Source organism: Argiope bruennichi, chromosome 8, assembly GCF_947563725.1.
Source record: "Argiope bruennichi chromosome 8, qqArgBrue1.1, whole genome shotgun sequence".
In the NCBI taxonomy this organism is placed as follows: domain Eukaryota; kingdom Metazoa; phylum Arthropoda; class Arachnida; order Araneae; family Araneidae; genus Argiope; species Argiope bruennichi.
In genome coordinates, this window is record NC_079158.1 from 14,196,416 (window position 1) to 14,219,805 (window position 23,390).

The 23,390-nt window shown below is 34.1% G+C and overlaps 1 protein-coding gene across 1 annotated transcript; it reads right to left on the bottom strand.

The window, feature by feature from the left end:
* Positions 1–22,868: 22,868 nt before the first annotated feature.
* LOC129981495 (E3 ubiquitin-protein ligase RNF126-B-like) lies at positions 22,869–23,390 on the bottom strand. Its single transcript, XM_056092348.1, has one exon. The coding sequence runs from the start codon at positions 23,388–23,390 to the stop codon at positions 22,869–22,871; it is 522 nt and encodes a 173-aa protein (XP_055948323.1).

Here is a 23,390-nt window from a genome sequence, read left to right on the forward strand (position 1 = left end):
AATGTTTTAAGAGAGGTGTCAATCTTGTCAGAAAGCACAATTATTTGTATACGAATGGATTCTGCGCATGTGCGTGAGTTTGACTCTTAAACTTTCGATAAAACATAGAAATATTTCGGAATTAAATTTTATTTTTGAATAATATGATTTGGAATAAATCACAGTAATTGTGAGAATAATGGAGCGGAATAGATTAAAGTGAATTTAATAAAAATATATAAAAAAATGTTGTTTGGAATCGATATTCGAACTGAGGACATGCAAAACAGAACGACATCCCTTGCCCATCCAGAGACCAAACCTCGTAACACTTAGCGTCTGAAGGATCTAAGATTCTCATTCCGATCGTTAAAGAAATGTTTTAAGAGAGGTGTCAATCTGGTCAGAAAGCACAATTATTTGTATACGAATGGATTGTGCGCATGTGCGTGAGTTTGACTCTTAAAATTTCGATAAAACATAGAAATATTTCGGAATTAAATTTTATTTTTGAATAATATGATTTGGAATAAATCACAGTAATTGTGAGAATAATGGAGCGGAACAGATTAAAGTGAATTTAATAAAAATATATAAAAAACTGCGGTTTGGAATCGATATTCGAACTGAGGACATGCAAAACAGAACGACATCCCTTGCCCATCCAGAGACCAAACCTCGTAACACTTAGCGTCTGAAGGATCTAAGATTCTCATTCCGATCGTTAAAGAAATGTTTTAAGAGAGGTGTCAATCTGGTCAGAAAGCATAATTATTTGTATACGAATGGATTCTGCGCATGTGCGTGAGTTTGACTCTTAAAATTTCGATAAAACATAGAAATATTTCGGAATTAAATTTTATTTTTGAATAATATGATTTGGAATAAATCACAGTAATTGTGAGAATAATGGAGCGGAATAGATTAAAGTGAATTTAATAAAAATATATAAAAAAATGCTGTTTGGAATCGATATTCGAACTGAGGACCTGCAAAACAGAACGACATCCCTTGCCCATCCAGAGACCAAACCTCGTAACACTTAGCGTCTGAAGGATCTAAGATTCTCATTCCGATCGTTAAAGAAATGTTTTAAGAGAGGTGTCAATCTGGTCAGAAAGCACAATTATTTGTATACGAATGGATTCTGCGCATGTGCGTGAGTTTGACTCTTAAAATTTCGATAAAACATAGAAATATATCGGAATTAAATTCTATTTTTGAATAATATGATTTGGAATAAATCACAGTAATTGTGAGAATAATGGAGCGGAATAGATTAAAGTGAATTTAATAAAAATATATAAAAAAATGCTGTTTGGAATCGATTTTCGAACTGAGGACATGCAAAACAGAACGACATCCCTTGCCCATCCAGAGACCAAACCTCGTAACACTTAGCGTCTGAAGGATCTAAGATTCTCATTCCGATCGTTAAAGAAATGTTTTAAGAGACGTTTCAATCTGGTCAGAAAGCACAATTATTTGTATACGAATGGATTCTGCGCATGTGCGTGAGTTTGACTCTTAAAATTTCGATAAAACATAGAAATATATCGGAATTAAATTTTATTTTTGAATAATATGATTTTTAAATAAATCACAGTAATTGTGAGAATAATGGAGCGGAATAGATTAAAGTGAATTTAATAAAAATATATAAAAAAATGCTTTTTGGAATCGATATTCGAACTGAGGACATGCAAAACAGAACGACATCCCTTGCCCATCCAGAGACCAAACCTCGTAACACTTAGCGTCTGAAGGATCTAAGATTCTCATTCCGATCGTTAAAGAAATGTTTTAAGAGAGGTGTCAATCTGGTCAGAAAGCACAATTATTTGTATACGAATGGATTCTGCGCATGTGCGTGAGTTTGACTCTTAAAATTTCGATAAAACATAGAAATATTTCGGAATTAAATTTTATTTTTGAATAATATGATTTGGAATAAATCACAGTAATTGTGAGAATAATGCAGCGGAATAGATAAAGTAAATTTAATAAAAATATATAAAAAAATGCTGTTTGGAATCGATATTCGAACTGAGGACATGCAAAACAGAACGACATCCCTTGCCCATCCAGAGACCAAACCTCGTAACACTTAGCGTCTGAAGGATCTAAGATTCTCATTCCGATCGTTAAAGAAATGTTTTAAGAGATGTGTCAATCTGGTCAGAAAGCACAATTATTTGTATACGAATGGATTCTGCGCATGTGCGTGAGTTTGACTCTTAAAATTTCGATAAAACATAGAAATATATCGGAATTAAATTTTATTTTTGAATAATATGATTTTTAAATAAATCACAGTAATTGTGAGAATAATGGAGCGGAATAGATTAAAGTGAATTTAATAAAAATATATAAAAAAATGCTTTTTGGAATCGATATTCGAACTGAGGACATGCAAAACAGAACGACATCCCTTGCCCATCCAGAGACCAAACCTCGTAACACTTAGCGTCTGAAGGATCTAAGATTCTCATTCCGATCGTTAAAGAAATGTTTTAAGAGAGGTGTCAATCTGGTCAGAAAGCACAATTATTTGTATACGAATGGATTCTGCGCATGTGCGTGAGTTTGACTCTTAAAATTTCGATAAAACATAGAAATATTTCGGAATTAAATTTTATTTTTGAATAATATGATTTGGAATAAATCACAGTAATTGTGAGAATAATGCAGCGGAATAGATAAAGTAAATTTAATAAAAATATATAAAAAAATGCTGTTTGGAATCGATATTCGAACTGAGGACATGCAAAACAGAACGACATCCCTTGCCCATCCAGAGACCAAACCTCGTAACACTTAGCGTCTGAAGGATCTAAGATTCTCATTCCGATCGTTAAAGAAATGTTTTAAGAGATGTGTCAATCTGGTCAGAAAGCACAATTATTTGTATACGAATGGATTCTGCGCATGTGCGTGAGTTTGACTCTTAAAATTTCGATAAAACATAGAAATATATCGGAATTAAATTTTATTTTTGAATAATATGATTTTTAAATAAATCACAGTAATTGTGAGAATAATGGAGCGGAATAGATTAAAGTAAATTTAATAAAAATATATAAAAAAATGCTTTTTGGAATCGATATTCGAACTGAGGACATGCAAAACAGAACGACATCCCTTGCCCATACAGAGACCAAACCTCGTAACACTTAGCGTCTGAAGGATCTAAGATTCTCATTCCGATCGTTAAAGAAATGTTTTAAGAGAGGTGTCAATCTGTTCAGAAAGCACAATTATTTGTATACGAATGGATTCTGCGCATGTGCGTGAGTTTGACTCTTAAAATTTCGATAAAACATAGAAATATTTCGGAATTAAATTTTATTTTTGAATAATATGATTTGGAATAAATCACAGTAATTGTGAGAATAATGGAGCGGAATAGATTAAAGTGAATTTAATAAAAATATATAAAAAAATGCTGTTTGGAATCGATATTCGAACTGAGGACATGCAAAACAGAACGACATCCCTTGCCCATCCAGAGACCAAACCTCGTAACACTTAGCGTCTGAAGGATCTAAGATTCTCATTCCGATCGTTAAAGAAATGTTTTAAGAGAGGTGTCAATCTGGTCAGAAAGCACAATTATTTGTATACGAATGGATTCTGCGCATGTGCGTGAACTTGACTCTTAAAATTTCGATAAAATAAGTTAATATTTTGGAATAAAATTTTATTTTGGGATTATTTGATTTGGAATAAATCATAGTAATTGTGAGAATAATAGAGCGGAATAGATAAAATAAATTTAAAAAAAAAAGAAAATATATAAAAATGTTGGTCGGAATCAATATTCGAACTGAGGACCTGCAAAACTGAACGACATGCCTTGCCCATTCAGAAAACAAGACTCGTAACACGGAGCGTCTGAAGGATCTAAGATTCTCATTCCGATCGTCCAAGAAATGTTTTAAGAGATGTGTCAATCTGGTCAGAAAGCACAATGATTTGTATACGAATGGATTCTGCGCATGTGCGTGAGTTTGACTCTTAAAATTTCGATAAAACATAGAAATTTTTCGGAATTAAATTTTATTTTTGAATAATATGATTTGGAATAAATCACAGTAATTGTGAGAATAATAGAGCGGAATAAATAAAATAAATTTTAAAATATATATATAAAAAAATACTGGTTGGAATCGATATTCGAACTGAGGACCTGCAAAAGTGAACGATATGCATTGCCCATCCAGCCACCAAGACTCGTAACACGGAGCGTCTGAAGGGTCTAAGATTCTCATTCCGATCGTCCAAGAAAAGTTTTAAGCAAGGTGTCAATCTGGTCAGAAAGCACAATTATTTGTATACGAATGGATTCTGCGCATGTGCGTGAACTTGACTCTTAAAATTTCGATAAAATATAGTAATATTTTGGAATAAAATTTTATTTTTGCATTATATGATTTGGAATAAATCATAGTAATTGTGAGAATGATAGAGCATAATAGATAAAACAAATTAAAAAAAAAGAAAATATATAAAAATGTTCGTCGGAATCAATATTCGAACTGAGGACCGGCAAAACAGAACGAGATCTCTTGCCCATCCAGCAACCAAACCTCGTAACACTTATCGTCTGAAGGATCTAAGATTCTCATTCCGATCGTCCAAGAAATGTTTTAAGAGAGGTGTCAATCTGGCCAAAACGCACAATGAATTGTATACGAATGGATTCTGCGCATGTGCGTTAACGTGACTCTTAAAATTTCGATTAAATACAGAAATATCTTAGAATTAAATTTTATTTTTGAATTATATGATTTGGAATAAATCACAGTAATTGTGAGAATAATAGAGCGGAATAGATAAAGTAAATTTAATAAAAATATATAAAAAACTGCTGGTTGGAATCGATATTCGAACTGAGGACCTGCAAAACGGAACGACATCCCTTGCCCATCCAGCAACCAAACCTCGTAACACTTAGCGTCTGAAGGATCTCAGATTCTCATTCCGATCGTCCAAGAAATGTTTTAAGAGAGGTGTCAATCTTGTCAGAAAGCACAATGATTTGTATACGAATGGATTCTGCGCATGTGCGTGAACTTGACTCTTAAAATTTCGATAAAACATAGAAATATTTCGGAATTAAATTTTATTTTTGAATAATATGATTTGGAATAAATCAAAGTAATTGTGAGAATAATAGAGCGGAATAAATAAAATAAATTAAAAAAATACATATATAAAAAAATGCTGGTTGGAATCGATATTCGAACTGAGGACCTGCAAAACTGAACGATATGCATTGCCCATCCAGCCACCAAGACTTGTAACACGCAGCGTCTGAAGTTTCTAAGATTCTCATTCCGATCGTCCAAGAAAAGTTTTAAGCAAGGTGTCAATCTGGTCAGAAAGCACAATGATTTGTATACGATTGGATTCTGCGTATGTGCGTTAACGTGACTCTTAAAATTTCGATAAAACATAGAAATATTTCGGAATTAAATTTTATTTTTGAATAATATGATTTGGAATAAATCACAGTAATTGTGAGAATAATGGAGCGGAATAGATAAAGTAAATTTAATAGAAATTTATAAAAAAATGCTGGTTGGAATCGATATTCGAACTGAGGACCTGCAAAACAGAACGACATCCCTTGCCCATCCAGCACCCAAACCTCGTAACACTTAGCGTCTGAAGGATCTAAGATACTCATTCCGATCGTCCAAGAAAAGTTTTAAGCAAGGTGTCAATCTGGTCAGAAAGAACAATGATTTGTATACGAATGGATTCTGCGCAGGTGCGTGAACTTGACTCTTAAAATTTCGATAAAACATAGAAATATTTCGGAATTAAATTTTATTTTTGAATAATATGATTTGGAATAAATCACAGTAATTGTGAGAATAATGGAGCGGAATAGATAAAGTAAATTTAATAAAAATATATATAAAAATGCTGGTTGGAATCGATATTCGTACTGAGGACCATCAAAACAGAACGACATCCCTTGCCCATCCAGCCACCAAGGCTCGTAATACGAGAGCGGATGTAGGGTCTAAGATTCTCATTCCTATCGTCCAAGAAAAGTTTTAATGAAGGTGTCAATCTAGCCAAAAAGACCAATGATTTGTATACGAATGGATTCTGCGCATGTGCGTTAACATCACTCTTAAAATTTCGATTAAATATAGAAATATCTTGGAATTAAATTTTATTTTTGAATAATATGATTTGGAATAAATCATAGTAATTGTGAGAATAATAGAGCGGAATAGATAAAATAAATTAAAAAAAAAGAAAATATATAAAAATGTTGGTTGGAATCAATATTCGAACTGAGGACCTGCAAAATTAAACGACATGACTTACCCATCCAGCCACCAAGCTTCGTAACACGGAGCGTCTGAAGGGTCTAAGATTCTCATTCCGATCGTCCAAGAAAAGTTATAAGCAAGGTGTCAATCTGGTCAGAAAGCACAATCATTTGTATACGAATGGATTCTGCTTATGTGCGTTAACGTGACTCTTAAAATTTTGATAAGACATAGAAATATTTCGGAATTAAATTTATTTTTGAATAATATGATTTGGAATAAATCACAGTAATTGTGAGAATAATAAAACGGAATAGATAAAATAAATTAAAAAAAAAGAAAATATATAAAAATGTTGGTCGGAATCAATATTCGAACTGAGGACCTGCAAAATTAAACGACATGACTTGCCCATCCAGCCACCAAGCTTCGTAACACGGAGCGTCTGAAGGGTCTAAGATTCTCATTCCGATCGTCCAAGAAAAGTTTTAAGCAAGGTGTCAATCTGGTCAGAAAGCACAATGATTTGTATATGAATGGATTCTGCGTATGTGCGTTAACGTGACTCTTAAAATTTCGATAAAACATAGAAATATTTCGGAATTCAATTTTATTTTTGAATAATATGATTTGGAATAAATCACAGTAATTGTGAGAATAATGGAGCGGAATAGATAAAGTAAATTTAATAAAAATATATAAGAAAGTGCTGGTTGGAATCGATATTCGAACTGAGAACCTGCAAAACAGAACGACATCCCTTGCCAATCCAGCAACCAAACCTCGTAATACTTAGCGTCTGAAGGATCTAAGATTCTCATTCCGATCGTCCAAGAAATGTTTTAAGAGAGGTGTCAATCTGGTCAGAAAGCACAATGATTTGTATACGAATGGATTCTGCGCATGTGCGTGAGTTTGACTCTTAAAATTTCGATAAAACATAGAAATATATCGGAATTAAATTTTATTTTTGAATAATATGATTTCGAATAAATCACAGTAATTGTGAGAATAATGGAGCGGAATAGTTAAAGTAAATTTAATAAAAATATATATAAAAATGCTGGTTGGAATCGATATTCGAACTTAGGACCATCAAAACAGAACGACATCCCTTGCCCATCCAGCCACCAAGGCTCGTAACACGGAGCGTCTGAAGGGTCTAAGATTCTCATTCCGATCGTCCAAGAAAAGTTTTAAGCAAGGTGTCAATCTGGTCAGAAAGCACAATGATTTGTATATGAATGGAATCTGCGTATGTACATTAACGTGACTCTTCAAATTTCGATAAAACATAGAAATATTTCGGAATTTAATTTTATTTTTGAATAATATGATTTGGAATAAATCACAGTAATTGTGAGAATAATGGAGCGGAATAGATAAAGTAAATTTAATAAAAATATATAAGAAAATGCTGGTTGGAATCGATATTCGAACTGAGAACCTGCAAAAAAGAACGACATCCCTTGCACATCCAGCAACCAAACCTCGCAACACTTAGCGTCTGAAGGATCTAAGATTCTCTTTCCGATCGTCCAAGAAATGTTTTAAGAGAGGTGTCAATCTGGTCAGAAAGCACAATGATTTGTATACGAATGGATTCTGCGTATGTGCGTTAACGTGACTCTTAAAATTTCGATAAGACATAGAAATATTACGGAATTAAATTTATTTTTGAATAATATGATTTGGAATAAATCACAGTAATTGTGAGAATAATGGAGCGGAATAGATAAAGTAAATTTAATAAAAATATATAAAAAAGTGCTGGTTGGAATCGATATTCGAACTGAGGACCTGCAAAACGGAACGACATCCCTTGCCCATCCAGCAACCAAACCTCGTAACACTTAGCGTCTGAAGGATCTAAGATTCTCATTCCGATCGTCCAAGAAATGTTTTAAGAGAGGTGTCAATCTTGTCAGAAAGCACAATGATTTGTATACGAATGAATTCTGCGCATGTGCGTGAACTTGACTCTTAAAATTTCGATAAAACATAGAAATATTTCGGAATTAAATTTTATTTTTGAATAATATGATTTGGAATAAATCACAGTAATTGTGAGAATAATAGAGCGGAATAAATAAAATAAATTAAAAAAATACATATATAAAAAAATGCTGGTTGGAATCGATATTCGAACTGAGGACCTGCAAAACTGAACGATATGCATTGCCCATCCAGCCACCAAGACTTGTAACACGCAGCGTCTGAAGGTTCTAAGATTCTCATTCCGATCGTCCAAGAAAAGTTTTAAGCAAGGTGTCAATCTGGTCAGAAAGCACAATTATTTGTATACGAATGGATTCTGCGCATGTGCGTGAGTTTGACTCTTAAAATTTCGATAAAACATAGAAATATTTCGGAATTAAATTTTATTTTTGAATAATATGATTTGGAATAAATCACAGTAATTGTAAGAATAATGGAGCGGAATAGATAAAGTAAATTTAATAAAAATTTATAAAAAAATGCTGGTTGGAATCGATATTCGAACTGAGGACCTGCAAAACAGAACGACATCCCTTGCCCATCCAGCAACCAAACCTCGTAACACTTAGCGTCTGAAGGATCTAAGATTCTCTTTCCGATCGTCCAAGAAATGTTTTAAGAGAGGTGTCAATCTGGTCAGAAAGCACAATGATTTGTATACGAATGGATTCTGCGCAAGTGCGTGAGTTTGACTCTTAAAATTTCGATAAAACATAGAAATATATCGGAATTAAATTTTATTTTTGAATAATATGATTTGGAATAAATCACAGTAATTGTGAGAATAATGGAGCGGAATAGATAAAATAAATTAAAAAAAAAGAAAATATATAAAAATGTTCGTTGGAGTCGATATTCGAACTGAGGACCATCAAAACAGAACGACATCCCTTGCTCATCCAGAGACCAAGGCTCGTAACACGAGAGCGGCTGAAGGGTCTAAGATTCTCATTCCGATCGTCCAAGAAAAGTTTTAAGCAAGGTGTCAATCTGGCCAAAAAGCACAATGATTTGTATACGAATGGATTCTGCGCATGTGCGTGAGTTTTACTCTTAAAATTTCGATAAAACGTAGAAATATTTCGGAATTAAATTTTATTTTTGAATAATATGATTTGGAATAAATCATAGTAATTGTGAGAATAATAGAGCGGAATAGATAAAATAAATTTAAAAAAAAAAGAAAATATATAAAAATGTTGGTCGGAATCAATATTCGAACTGAGGACCTGCAAAATTAAACGACATGACTTGCCCATCCAGCCACCAAGCTTCGTAACACGGAGCGTCTGAAGGGTCTAAGATTCTCATTCCGATCGTCCAAGAAAAGTTTTAAGCAAGGTGTCAATCTGGTCAGAAAGCACAATTATTTGTATACGAATGGATTCTGCGCATGTGCGTGAGTTTGACTCTTAAAATTTCGATAAAACATAGAAATATTTCGGAATTAAATTTTATTTTTGAATAATATGATTTGGAATAAATCACAGTAATTGTGAGAATAATAGAGCGGAATAAATAAAATAAATTAAAAAAATACATATATAAAAAAATGCTGGTTGGAATCGATATTCGAACTGAGGACCTGCAAAACTGAACGATATGCATTGCCCATCCAGCCACCAAGACTTGTAACACGCAGCGTCTGAAGGTTCTAAGATTCTCATTCCGATCGTCCAAGAAAAGTTTTAAGCAAGGTGACAATCTGGTCAGAAAGCACAATGATTTGTATACGATTGGATTCTGCGTATGTGCGTTAACGTGACTCTTAAAATTTCGATAAAACATAGAAATATTTCGGAATTAAATTTTATTTTTGAATAATATGATTTGGAATAAATCACAGTAATTGTGAGAATAATGTAGCGGAATAGATAAAGTAAATTTAATAAAAATATATATAAAAATGCTGGTTGGAATCGATATTCGTACTGAGGACCATCAAAACAGAACGACATCCCTTGCCCATCCAGCCACCAAGGCTCGTAATACGAGAGCGGATGAAGGGTCTAAGATTCTCATTCCTATCGTCCAAGAACAGTTTTAATGAAGGTGTCAATCTAGCCAAAAAGACCAATGATTTGTATACGAATGGATTCTGCGCATGTGCGTTAACCTGACTCTTAAAATTTCGATTAAATATAGAAATATCTTGGAATTAAATTTTATTTTTGAATAATATGATTTGGAATAAATCATAGTAATTGTGAGAATAATAGAGCGGAATAGATAAAATAAATTAAAAAAAAAGAAAATATATAAAAATGTTGGTCGGAATCAATATTCGAACTGAGGACCTGCAAAATTAAACGACATGACTTACCCATCCAGCCACCAAGCTTCGTAACACGGAGCGTCTGAAGGGTCTAAGATTCTCATTCCGATCGTCCAAGAAAAGTTATAAGCAAGGTGTCAATCTGGTCAGAAAGCACAATCATTTGTATACGAATGGATTCTGCTTATGTGCGTTAACGTGACTCTTAAAATTTTGATAAGACATAGAAATATTTCGGAATTAAATTTATTTTTGAATAATATGATTTGGAATAAATCACAGTAATTGTGAGAATATTAGAGCGGAATAGATAAAATAAATTAAAAAAAAAAAGAAAATATATAAAAATGTTGGTCGGAATCAATATTCGAACTGAGGACCTGCAAAATTAAACGACATGACTTGCCCATCCAGCCACCAAGCTTCGTAACACGGAGCGTCTGAAGGGTCTAAGATTCTCATTCCGATCGTCCAAGAAAAGTTTTAAGCAAGGTGTCAATCTGGTCAGAAAGCACAATGATTTGTATATGAATGGATTCTGCGTATGTGCGTTAACGTGACTCTTAAAATTTCGATAAAACATAGAAATATTTCGGAATTCAATTTTATTTTTGAATAATATGATTTGGAATAAATCACAGTAATTGTGAGAATAATGGAGCGGAATAGATAAAGTAAATTTAATAAAAATATATAAGAAAGTGCTGGTTGGAATCGATATTCGAACTGAGAACCTGCAAAACAGAACGACATCCCTTGCCAATCCAGCAACCAAACCTCGTAATACTTAGCGTCTGAAGGATCTAAGATTCTCATTCCGATCGTCCAAGAAATGTTTTAAGAGAGGTGGCAATCTGGTCAGAAAGCACAATGATTTGTATACGAATGGATTCTGCGCATGTGCGTGAGTTTGACTCTTAAAATTTCGATAAAACATAGAAATATATCGGAATTAAATTTTATTTTTGAATAATATGATTTCGAATAAATCACAGTAATTGTGAGAATAATGGAGCGGAATAGTTAAAGTAAATTTAATAAAAATATATATAAAAATGCTGGTTGGAATCGATATTCGAACTGAGGACCATCAAAACAGAACGACATCCCTTACCCATCCAGCCACCAAGGCTCGTAATACGAGAGCGGCTGAAGGGTCTAAGATTCTCATTCCTATCGTCCAAGAAAAGTTTTAATGAAGGTGTCAATCTGGCCAAAAAGCACAATGATTTGTATACGAATGGATTCTGCGTATGTGCGTTAACATGACTCTTAAAATTTCGATTAAATATAGAAATATCTTGGAATTAAATTTTATTTTTGAATAATATGATTTGGAATAAATCATAGTAATTGTGAGAATAATAGAGCGGAATAGATAAAATAAATTTAAAAAAAAAAAGAAAATATATAAAAACGTTGGTCGGAATCAATATTCGAACTGAGGACCTGCAAAATTAAACGACATGACTTGCCCATCCAGCCACCAAGCTTCGTAACACGGAGCGTCTGAAGGGTCTAAGATTCTCATTCCGATCGTCCAAGAAAAGTTTTAAGCAAGGTGTCAATCTGGTCAGAAAGCACAATGATTTGTATATGAATGGAATCTGCGTATGTACGTTAACGTGACTCTTAAAATTTCGATAAAACATAGAAATATTTCGGAATTTAATTTTATTTTTGAATAATATGATTTGGAATAAATCACAGTAATTGTGAGAATAATGGAGCGGAATAGATAAAGTAAATTTTATAAAAATATATAAGAAAATGCTGGTTGGAATCGATATTCGAACTGAGAACCTGCAAAAAAGAACGACATCCCTTGCCCATCCAGCAACCAAACCTCGCAACACTTAGCGTCTGAAGGATCTAAGATTCTCTTTCCGATCGTCCAAGAAATGTTTTAAGAGAGGTGTCAATCTGGTCAGAAAGCACAATGATTTGTGTACGAATGGATTCTGCGTATGTGCGTTAACGTGACTCTTAAAATTTCGATAAGACATAGAAATATTTCGGAATTAAATTTTATTTTTGAATAATATGATTTGGAATAAATCACAGTAATTGTGAGAATAATGGAGCGGAATAGATAAAGTAAATTTAATAAAAATTTATAAAAATATGCTGGTTGGAATCGATATTCGAACTGAGGACCTGCAAAACAGAACGACATCCCTTGCCCATCCAGCAACCAAACCTCGTAACACTTAGCGTCTGAAGGATCTAAGATACTCATTCCGATCGTCCAAGAAAAGTTTTAAGCAAGGTGTCAATCTGGTCAGAAAGAACAATGATTTGTATACGAATGGATTCTGCGCAGGTGCGTGAACTTGACTCTTAAAATTTCGATAAAACATAGAAATATTTCGGAATTAAATTTTATTTTTGAATAATATGATTTGGAATAAATCACAGTAATTGTGAGAATAATGGAGCGGAATAGATAAAGTAAATTTAATAAAAATATATATAAAAATGCTGGTTGGAATCGATATTCGTACTGAGGACCATCAAAACAGAACGACATCCCTTGCCCATCCAGCCACCAAGGCTCGTAATACGAGAGCGGATGAAGGGTCTAAGATTCTCATTCCTATCGTCCAAGAAAAGTTTTAATGAAGGTGTCAATCTAGCCAAAAAGACCAATGATTTGTATACGAATGGATTCTGCGCATGTGCGTTAACATGACTCTTAAAATTTCGATTAAATATAGAAATATCTTGGAATTAAATTTTATTTTTGAATAATATGATTTGGAATAAATCATAGTAATTGTGAGAATAATAGAGCGGAATAGATAAAATAAATTTAAAAAAAAAAGAAAATATATAAAAAAGTTGGTCGGAATCAATATTCGAACTGAGGACCTGCAAAATTAAACGACATGACTTGCCCATCCAGCCACCAAGCTTCGTAACACGGAGCGTCTGAAGGGTCTAAGATTCTCATTCCGATCGTCCAAGAAAAGTTTTAAGCAAGGTGTCAATCTGGTCAGAAAGCACAATGATTTGTATATGAATGGAATCTGCGTATGTACGTTAACGTGACTCTTAAAATTTCGATAAAACATAGAAATATTTCGGAATTTAATTTTATTTTTGAATAATATGATTTGGAATAAATCACAGTAATTGTGAGAATAATGGAGCGGAATAGATAAAGTAAATTTTATAAAAATATATAAGAAAATGCTGGTTGGAATCGATATTCGAACTGAGAACCTGCAAAAAAGAACGACATCCCTTGCCCATCCAGCAACCAAACCTCGCAACACTTAGCGTCTGAAGGATCTAAGATTCTCTTTCCGATCGTCCAAGAAATGTTTTAAGAGAGGTGTCAATCTGGTCAGAAAGCACAATGATTTGTATACGAATGGATTCTGCGTATGTGCGTTAACGTGACTCTTAAAATTTCGATAAGACATAGAAATATTTCGGAATTTAATTTTATTTTTGAATAATATGATTTGGAATAAATCACAGTAATTGTGAGAATAATGGAGCGGAATAGATAAAGTAAATTTAATAAAAATTTATAAAAAAATGCTGGTTGGAATCGATATTCGAACTGAGGACCTGCAAAACAGAACGACATCCCTTGCCCATCCAGCAACCAAACCTCGTAAGACTTAGCGTCTGAAGGATCTATGATACTCATTCCGATCGTCCAAGAAAAGTTTTAAGCAAGGTGTCAATCTGGTCAGAAAGAACAATGATTTGTATACGAATGGATTCTGCGCAGGTGCGTGAACTTGACTCTTAAAATTTCGATAAAACATAGAAATATTTCGGAATTAAATTTTATTTTTGAATAATATGATTTGGAATAAATCACAGTAATTGTGAGAATAATGGAGCGGAATAGATAAAGTAAATTTAATAAAAATATATATAAAAATGCTGGTTGGAATCGATATTCGTACTGAGGACCATCAAAACAGAACGACATCCCTTGCCCATCCAGCCACCAAGGCTCGTAATACGAGAGCGGATGAAGGGTCTAAGATTCTCATTCCTATCGTCCAAGAAAAGTTTTAATGAAGGTGTCAATCTAGCCAAAAAAACAAATGATTTGTATACGAATGGATTCTGCGCATGTGCGTTAACATGACTCTTAAAATTTCGATAAGACATAGAAATATCTTGGAATTAAATTTTATTTTTGAATAATATGATTTGGAATAAATCATAGTAATTGTGAGAATAATAGAGCGGAATAGATAAAATAAATTAAAAAAAAAGAAAATATATAAAAATGTTGGTCAGAATCAATATTCGAACTGAGGACCTGCAAAATTAAACGACATGACTTACCCATCCAGCCACCAAGCTTCGTAACACGGAGCATCTGAAGGTTCTAAGATTCTCATTCCGATCGTCCAAGAAAAGTTATAAGCAAGGTGTCAATCTGGTCAGAAAGCACAATCATTTGTATACGAATGGATTCTGCTTATGTGCGTTAACGTGACTCTTAAATTTTTTATAAGACATAGAAATATTTCAGAATTAAATTTATTTTTGAATAATATGATTAGGAATAAATCACAGTAATTGTGAGAATAATGGAGCGGAATAGATAAAGTAAATTTAATAAAAATATATAAAAAAGTGCTGGTTGGAATCGATATTCGAACTGAGGACCTGCAAAACGGAACGACATCCCTTGCCCATCCAGCAACCAAACCTCGTAACACTTAGCGTCTGAAGGATCTAAGATTCTCATTCCGATCGTCCAAGAAATGTTTTAAGAGAGGTGTCAATCTTGTCAGAAAGCACAATGATTTGTATACGAATGGATTCTGCGCATGTGCGTGAACTTGACTTTTAAAATTTCGATAAAACATAGAAATATTTCGGAATTAAATTTTATTTTTGAATAATATGATTTGGAATAAATCACAGTAATTGTGAGAATAATAGAGCGGAATAAATAAAATAAATTAAAAAAATACATATATAAAAAAATGCTGGTTGGAATCGATATTCGAACTGAGGACCTGCAAAACTGAACGATATGCATTGCCCATCCAGCCACCAAGACTTGTAACACGCAGCGTCTGAAGGTTCTAAGATTCTCATTCCGATCGTCCAAGAAAAGTTTTAAGCAAGGTGTCAATCTGGTCAGAAAGCACAATGATTTGTATACGATTGGATTCTGCGTATGTGCGTTAACGTGACTCTTAAAATTTCGATAAAACATAGAAATATTTCGGAATTAAATTTTATTTTTGAAAAATATGATTTGGAATAAATCACAGTAATTGTGAGAATAATGGAGCGGAATATATAAAGTAAATTTAATAAAAATTTATAAAAAAATTCTGGTTGGAATCGATATTCGAACTGAGGACCATCGAAACAGAACGACATCCCTTGCCCATCCAGCCACCAAGGCTCGTAATGCGAGAGGGGCTGAAGGGTCTAAGATTCTGATTCCGATCGTCCAAGAAAAGTTTTAAGGAAGGTGTCAATCTGGCCAAAAAGCACAATGATTTGTATACGAATGGATTCTGCGTATGTGCGTTAACGTGACTCTTAAAATTTCGATAAGACATAGAAATATTACGGAATTAAATTTATTTTTGAATAATATGATTTGGAATAAATCACAGTAATTGTGAGAATAATGGAGCGGAATAGATAAAGTAAATTTAATAAATATTTATAAAAAAATGCTGGTTGGAATCGATATTCGAACTGAGGACCTGCAAAACAGAACGACATCCCTTGCCCATCCAGCAACCAAACCTCGTAACACTTAGCGTCTGAAGGATCTAAGATACTCATTCCGATCGTCCAAGAAAAGTTTTAAGCAAGGTGTCAATCTGGTCAGAAAGAACAATGATTTGTATACGAATGGATTCTGCGCATGTGCGTGAGATTGACTCTTAAAATTTCGATAAAACATAGAAATATATCGGAATTAAATTTTATTTTTGAATAATATGATTTGGAATAAATCACAGTAATTGTGAGAATAATGGAGCGGAATAGATAAAGTAAATTTAATAAAAATATATATAAAAATGCTGGTTGGAATCGATATTCGTACTGAGGACCATCAAAACAGAACGACATCCCTTGCCCATCCAGCCACCAAGGCTCGTAATACGAGAGCGGCTGAAGGGTCTAAGATTCTCATTCCTATCGTCCAAGAAAAGTTTTAATGAAGGTGTCAATCTGGCCAAAAAGACCAATGATTTGTATACGAATGGATTCTGCGCATGTGCGTTAACATGACTCTTAAAATTTCGATTAAATATAGAAATATCTTGGAATTAAATTTTATTTTTGAATAATATGATTTGGAATAAATCATAGTAATTGTGAGAATAATAGAGCGGAATAGATAAAATAAATTAAAAAAAAGAAAATATATAAAAATGTTGGTCGGAATCAATATTCGAACTGAGGACCTGCAAAATTGAACGACATGACTTACCCATCCAGCCACCAAGCTTCGTAACACGGAGCGTCTGAAGGGTCTAAGATTCTCATTCCGATCGTCCAAGAAAAGTTATAAGCAAGGTGTCAATCTGGTCAGAAAGCACAATGATTTGTATACGAATGGATTCTGCTTATGTGCGTTAACGTGACTCTTAAAATTTCGATAAGACATAGAAATATTTCGGAATTAAATTTATTTTTGAATAATATGATTTGGAATAAATCACAGTAATTGTGAGAATAATGGAGCGGAATAGATAAAGTAAATTTAATAAAAATATATAAGAAAGTGCTGGTTGGAATCGATATTCGAACTGAGAACCTGCAAAACAGAACGACATCCCTTGCCAATCCAGCAACCAAACCTCGTAATACTTAGCGTCTGAAGGATCTAAGATTCTCATTCCGATCGTCCAAGAAATGTTTTAAGAGAGGTGGCAATCTGGTCAGAAAGCACAATGATTTGTATACGAATGGATTCTGCGCATGTGCGTGAGTTTGACTCTTAAAATTTCGATAAAACATAGAAATATATCGGAATTAAATTTTATTTTTGAATAATATGATTTCGAATAAATCACAGTAATTGTGAGAATAATGGAGCGGAATAGTTAAAGTAAATTTAATAAAAATATATATAAAAATGCTGGTTGGAATCGATATTCGAACTGAGGACCATCAAAACAGAACGACATCCCTTGCCCATCCAGCCACCAAGGCTCGTAATACGAGAGCGGCTGAAGGGTCTAAGATTCTCATTCCTATCGTCCAAGAAAAGTTTTAATGAAGGTGTCAATCTGGCCAAAAAGCACAATGATTTGTATACGAATGGATTCTGCGTATGTGCGTTAACATGACTCTTAAAATTTCGATTAAATATAGAAATATCTTGGAATTAAATTTTATTTTTGAATAATATGATTTGGAATAAATCATAGTAATTGTGAGAATAATAGAGCGGAATAGATAAAATAAATTTAAAAAAAAAGAAAATATATAAAAACGTTGGTCGGAATCAATATTCGAACTGAGGACCTGCAAAATTAAACGACATGACTTGCCCATCCAGCCACCAAGCTTCGTAACACGGAGCGTCTGAAGGGTCTAAGATTCTCATTCCGATCGTCCAAGAAAAGTTTTAAGCAAGGTGTCAATCTGGTCAGAAAGCACAATGATTTGTATATGAATGGAATCTGCGTATGTACGTTAACGTGACTCTTAAAATTTCGATAAAACATAGAAATATTTCGGAATTTAATTTTATTTTTGAATAATATGATGTGGAATAAATCACAGTAATTGTGAGAATAATGGAGCGGAATAGATAAAGTAAATTTTATAAAAATATATAAGAAAATGCTGGTTGGAATCGATATTCGAACTGAGAACCTGCAAAAAAGAACGACATCCCTTGCCCATCCAGCAACCAAACCTCGCAACACTTAGCGTCTGAAGGATCTAAGATTCTCTTTCCGATCGTCCAAGAAATGTTTTAAGAGAGGTGTCAATCTGGTCAGAAAGCACAATGATTTGTATACGAATGGATTCTGCGTATGTGCGTTAACGTGACTCTTAAAATTTCGATAAGACATAGAAATATTTCGGAATTAAATTTTATTTTTGAATAATATGATTTGGAATAAATCACAGTAATTGTGAGAATAATGGAGCGGAATAGATAAAGTAAATTTAATAAAAATTTATAAAAAAATGCTGGTTGGAATCGATATTCGAACTGAGGACCTGCAAAACAGAACGACATCCCTTGCCCATCCAGCAACCAAACCTCGTAACACTTAGCGTCTGAAGGATCAAAGATACTCATTCCGATCGTCCAAGAAAAGTTTTACAGTCGCTCGAAAAAATATATGAGCACCGTAACAGTATGAAAAATTTTTCAAAAATGGAAAACGACAATTTTTGGGTTATAATAAATAATTTAATAAAGATGTGGTTTGATAAATAATTTAAATGACTTGAAAGAATGGTGTGGGTTACAATAAATAATTTATTTAATAAAGATGAGTTGTAATACATTAATCCATTATTTTTAATATTTTGAGTTGATTTAAGCCATTATTTTTAATAAAGATGAGTTATAATAAATAATGATGACTTTTTAAAAGAATGGTATTATATTCTTAAACATGAATTACATTTTTTAAATGAAATGTCTTTGTCCAATAATGATGACTTTTTAAAAGAATAGTATTATATTCTTAAACATGAATTACATTTTTTAAATGAAATGTCCTTGTCCAATAATGATGACTTTTTAAAAGAATTGTATAATATTCTTAAACACGAGTTACATTTTTTAAATGAAATTGTCCTTGTCCAATAATGATAAGAGTTCCTAGGGTTATTTGGTATTATATTCTTAAACATTAAATGAAATGTTTCAAATTGCCCTTGTCCAATAATGATAAGAATTCCTAGAGTTATTTAGTATTGTTTCAAATTGCCCTTGTCCAATAATGATAAGAATTCCTAGAGTTATTTAGTATTATATTCTTAAACATGAGTTACATTTTTTAAATGAAATGTTTCAAATTGTCCAATAATGATGACTTTTTAAAAGAATGGTATTATATCCTAGGGTTAATTGGAAGTTGGAAGCCATTCAAAGTTGTTGGAAGCCATTCAAAGAAATAAATAAATTTTATTTACATTAAAACAAATAAAGCAATTATATATATTAGAAACTAACCATTTAAATAATTTAAAATGAAATGTTTCAAATTGCCCTTGTCCAAGATTGGTCATTTAGAGAACCCAAAAAAAATAACCCTAGGAACCCTTCCGAAGAAGAGTTCCTAAGGTTATTTTTTTTGGAAAAAAAAACAAAGCCATTCAAATAAATAAATAAATAAATTTTATTTACATTTAAACAAATAAAGCAACATATGAAAATACAAGTTTTTTTTTACAGGGGACATTCAAATAAATAAATAAATTTTATTTACATTTAAACAAATAAAGCAACATATGAAAATACAAGTTTTTTTTACAGGGGACAAAGTCTTTTTAAATTTAATGGACAATTGTTTTCGTTAAAAATACAAAAAAAAAAAAAATAACAAAGCCATTCAAATAAATAAATAAATTTTATTTACATTTAAACAAATAAAGCAACATATGAAAATACAAGTTACTTTTTATAGGGGACAAAGTCTTTTTAAATTTAATGGACAATTGTTTTCTTCGTTAAAAATGCAAGTTCTTATTGGCACACAATACACATCTTTCTTTTTAATAGTCAAATTTAAAAGTTGGCCTTCCTCCTCATTATCCGGAGGAAGTAATATTGTAGGAGGAGGTAATATGCATTGATTTTTTATATTAAAATTCCAAAAATTATCTTGAGGATGCAATACTGCTGCTGGAGAGTCATGAGAAGGATGCAATACTGCTGCTGGAGAGTCGTGAGAAGGAGACAATACTGCTGCTGGAGAGTCGTGAGAAGGAGACAATACTGCTGCTGGAGAGTCGTGAGAAGGAGACAATACTGCTGCTGGAGAGTCGTTGAACAAGTCCCTCCCAAATATCTCCAAGAAATTGTTTATCTCCTCTCTTTCTAAACTAAAGTCAATTTCTGGCACAGGGGAGGGCTCCACAAAGGTCTCGGGCACAGGTGCAGGCTCCACAAAGGTTTGATGCACAGGTGCAGGCTCCACAAAGGTCTCTTGCACAGGTGCAGGCTCCACAAAGGTGGTTTTGAGTTTCTTATTTGGCGGTTCACACTCGTGGGCAGGTGTTGGAGGTGGTAGATTATACACTTGGAGTGTAAACTCCTTGTGTGTTTTAAAGCTCTGGTAATGTTTCACCAGATCCCACTCCATAATGTCGACAGCAAACAAAGTTTTTTGTACCGTTAGGATGAGGTACATTGTTCCAGGAGGCACGACGTATGTAGAGTTTGGTTTGAGCACATACCTGTCGTACAGAAACTGGTCAATTTCACAGAAACTTCTCCGTGTTATGCAGGGTTTTGCCTTGCACCGAAGGCTCTTGGCAGGCAAGTGGTAAATCATGATGGGCGCATCCGACGTCTGGTATACGTGGCCTTCCGCCTGTGCCACACTTCTTAATCCAAACGAGAAATGTTGTTTTACCAGCATCATATTGTCCATTTTGAACCCCAGGCGTTGATCTGAAGTCTTTTTTGCATTGATGGGGTTCCTCTTTAGCTTCATTGTTGTTTTTTTCCAGCTCACTTTCCGGGGCTCAAAAAAGTTCACTTTTTTGGACTCTAGCACGGCCCGCTTGAAATTGTCGACGTACAGTCCTTTCTTCGTCCAGTCAGGTATCGGATGTTGAAATATCCTCAGAGTGCTCAGATCCATATATGATATGAACGCCTCCACTCTATCTTGCACCATGAGGCTCTCGAAGGGTTCCCATTTTCCAGGATGGGCTACGGACACCAAGGCTGACGATTTTGTTGCGGGAAACACGTCCATGCTGACTGCTAAGCTGCTGACTGGTACCGACTGCTTGGCGTGCATCCCTTTTTATACTCAACCTACCCGGAAGTTATAACCGGTTTCCTACCCAGTACATGGTATCACAGTTGCCAAGGACAAACCAAACACGTTTTGGAGGATTATGGCATTTCACGATTAAATCTCCAGGTTCAGAAAATGTTCGAAATTTGCAAAATTGTATCATTGGAGGAGACTCGTGGGTTGTAGAGGATCCAACATCAGACTCGTGGGTAGTAGTAGTGGGTGCAGCATCAGACTCGGGGATGGTAGAGGGTCCAACATCGGACTCGGGGGTAGTAGAGGGTTCAACATCGGACTCGGGGATGGTAGTAGAGGGTCCAACATCAGATTCAGAGATGGTAGAGGGTGCAACATCAGATTCAGAGATGGTAGAGGGTCCAGCATCGGACTCGGGGGTGGTAGTAGAGGGTCCAGCATCAGAGTTCCTCTTTGAATCTTGTCGAGTTTCTGTTGACAATCTTTTTTGTGGTAAGAGACTCTTTTGTACCTCTAATCGGTACAATTGCAAATCTGTTATAAAATGTTTAATCCAGTCAGTGACAATGATGGCATTATCACCCGGTTCTTCCACACATATAAGCAGGGGTGATTTTCCAACAGTCGTCACAAATTTCCTCATGCCATATTTATAAGCAAAGCCATCAAATAGACATTTTACAAATAATTGAGCCATTTCCGGGTTTTCTGCAGCGATCAAATTTTGAGCCACTTGAAAGTTGACGACATGGGTGTTGAGGGTCTGAGGAGGGATGGTGAAACCTTTCAAAGGCAATATTTCATGTGCTTGAACTGCTAGGAATTTAAATTGATTTTTGTAACTGCATGGTTTTTTCTTCTTCAACAGCTGTGCAATGTCCAAAAGTCGAAACATCATCTGCCCACTTTCGCTAATGAGTACGGCCACCGGAGGAAGATAGGGAGTTAAAGCGATTTGAAACCACATAATGATATAGTTTTGAAACACTGCAATATTAGGGTGAAGTTATATTCACTCAAAAGTTGAAAAAAAAAAAAAAAAAAAATGGTGTTTAGCTTTGTTATAATTACTTTTACATTATTAACATTAGTTTACAGATATACATATAATTACTTTTACATTAGATTACAGTTTATTTCTTATACTTTTACATTATCCAAAGTTGGTTTATTCAATATTCTAAAATTAACATTACCCCCTCACAAAGCTAGTCTATTCAAATTTTCCCAAAGCTGGTCTATTGCCAAAATTAACTTTAGAATTGCAATTTCTGATAAAGTCTCTCTTCAAGGTTGGCACACTCTTGAACCCAAAAAAATGGGAGAGAGCCGATACGACTCGCATCGTATCGACTCTCTCCCATTTTTTTGGAGGCATTCAGAGGACATTCATGACCGATGCCAAGCATACCCGCAGAGGTTCTTTCTACACATTGGACAAGACAAGTTCTCTTTCATCCACATTTCTAAACATTCTCCATGAAAGTTGTGCCCGCATGAAGTTGTTATTTTTCTATGCAGAGGCTCCGTGCATATCGGACAATCTCCGAAACAACTTTCTGGCCCTGGGGAAGAGTAGATGGACTCTATGGTTAGTTCCCCCAATCTGGTCCATTTGTCCATTTCGCTCATATGCTTATCGTAATTGCAATAGAGCGTCATGGCAAATTCCATCAGACGGGGGATCCCTTCTGTCTTCCACAAAAACCATTGCAATCCATCCTTTTTCCGTGCAAACGATTTCAACTCCTCGCTGATGATAGGTACCAACTTCAGATCAATAGTTGGTACCATCTCTTTTGCAAGCTTCACCATCTCTTCCCTGTAGGCCTCACCCACATGAACCTCTGCTGGCTCCGGCAACTGTTCCAGCACTGCTCGCAGCAATTGTGTGTATAAAGAGAGGGACAT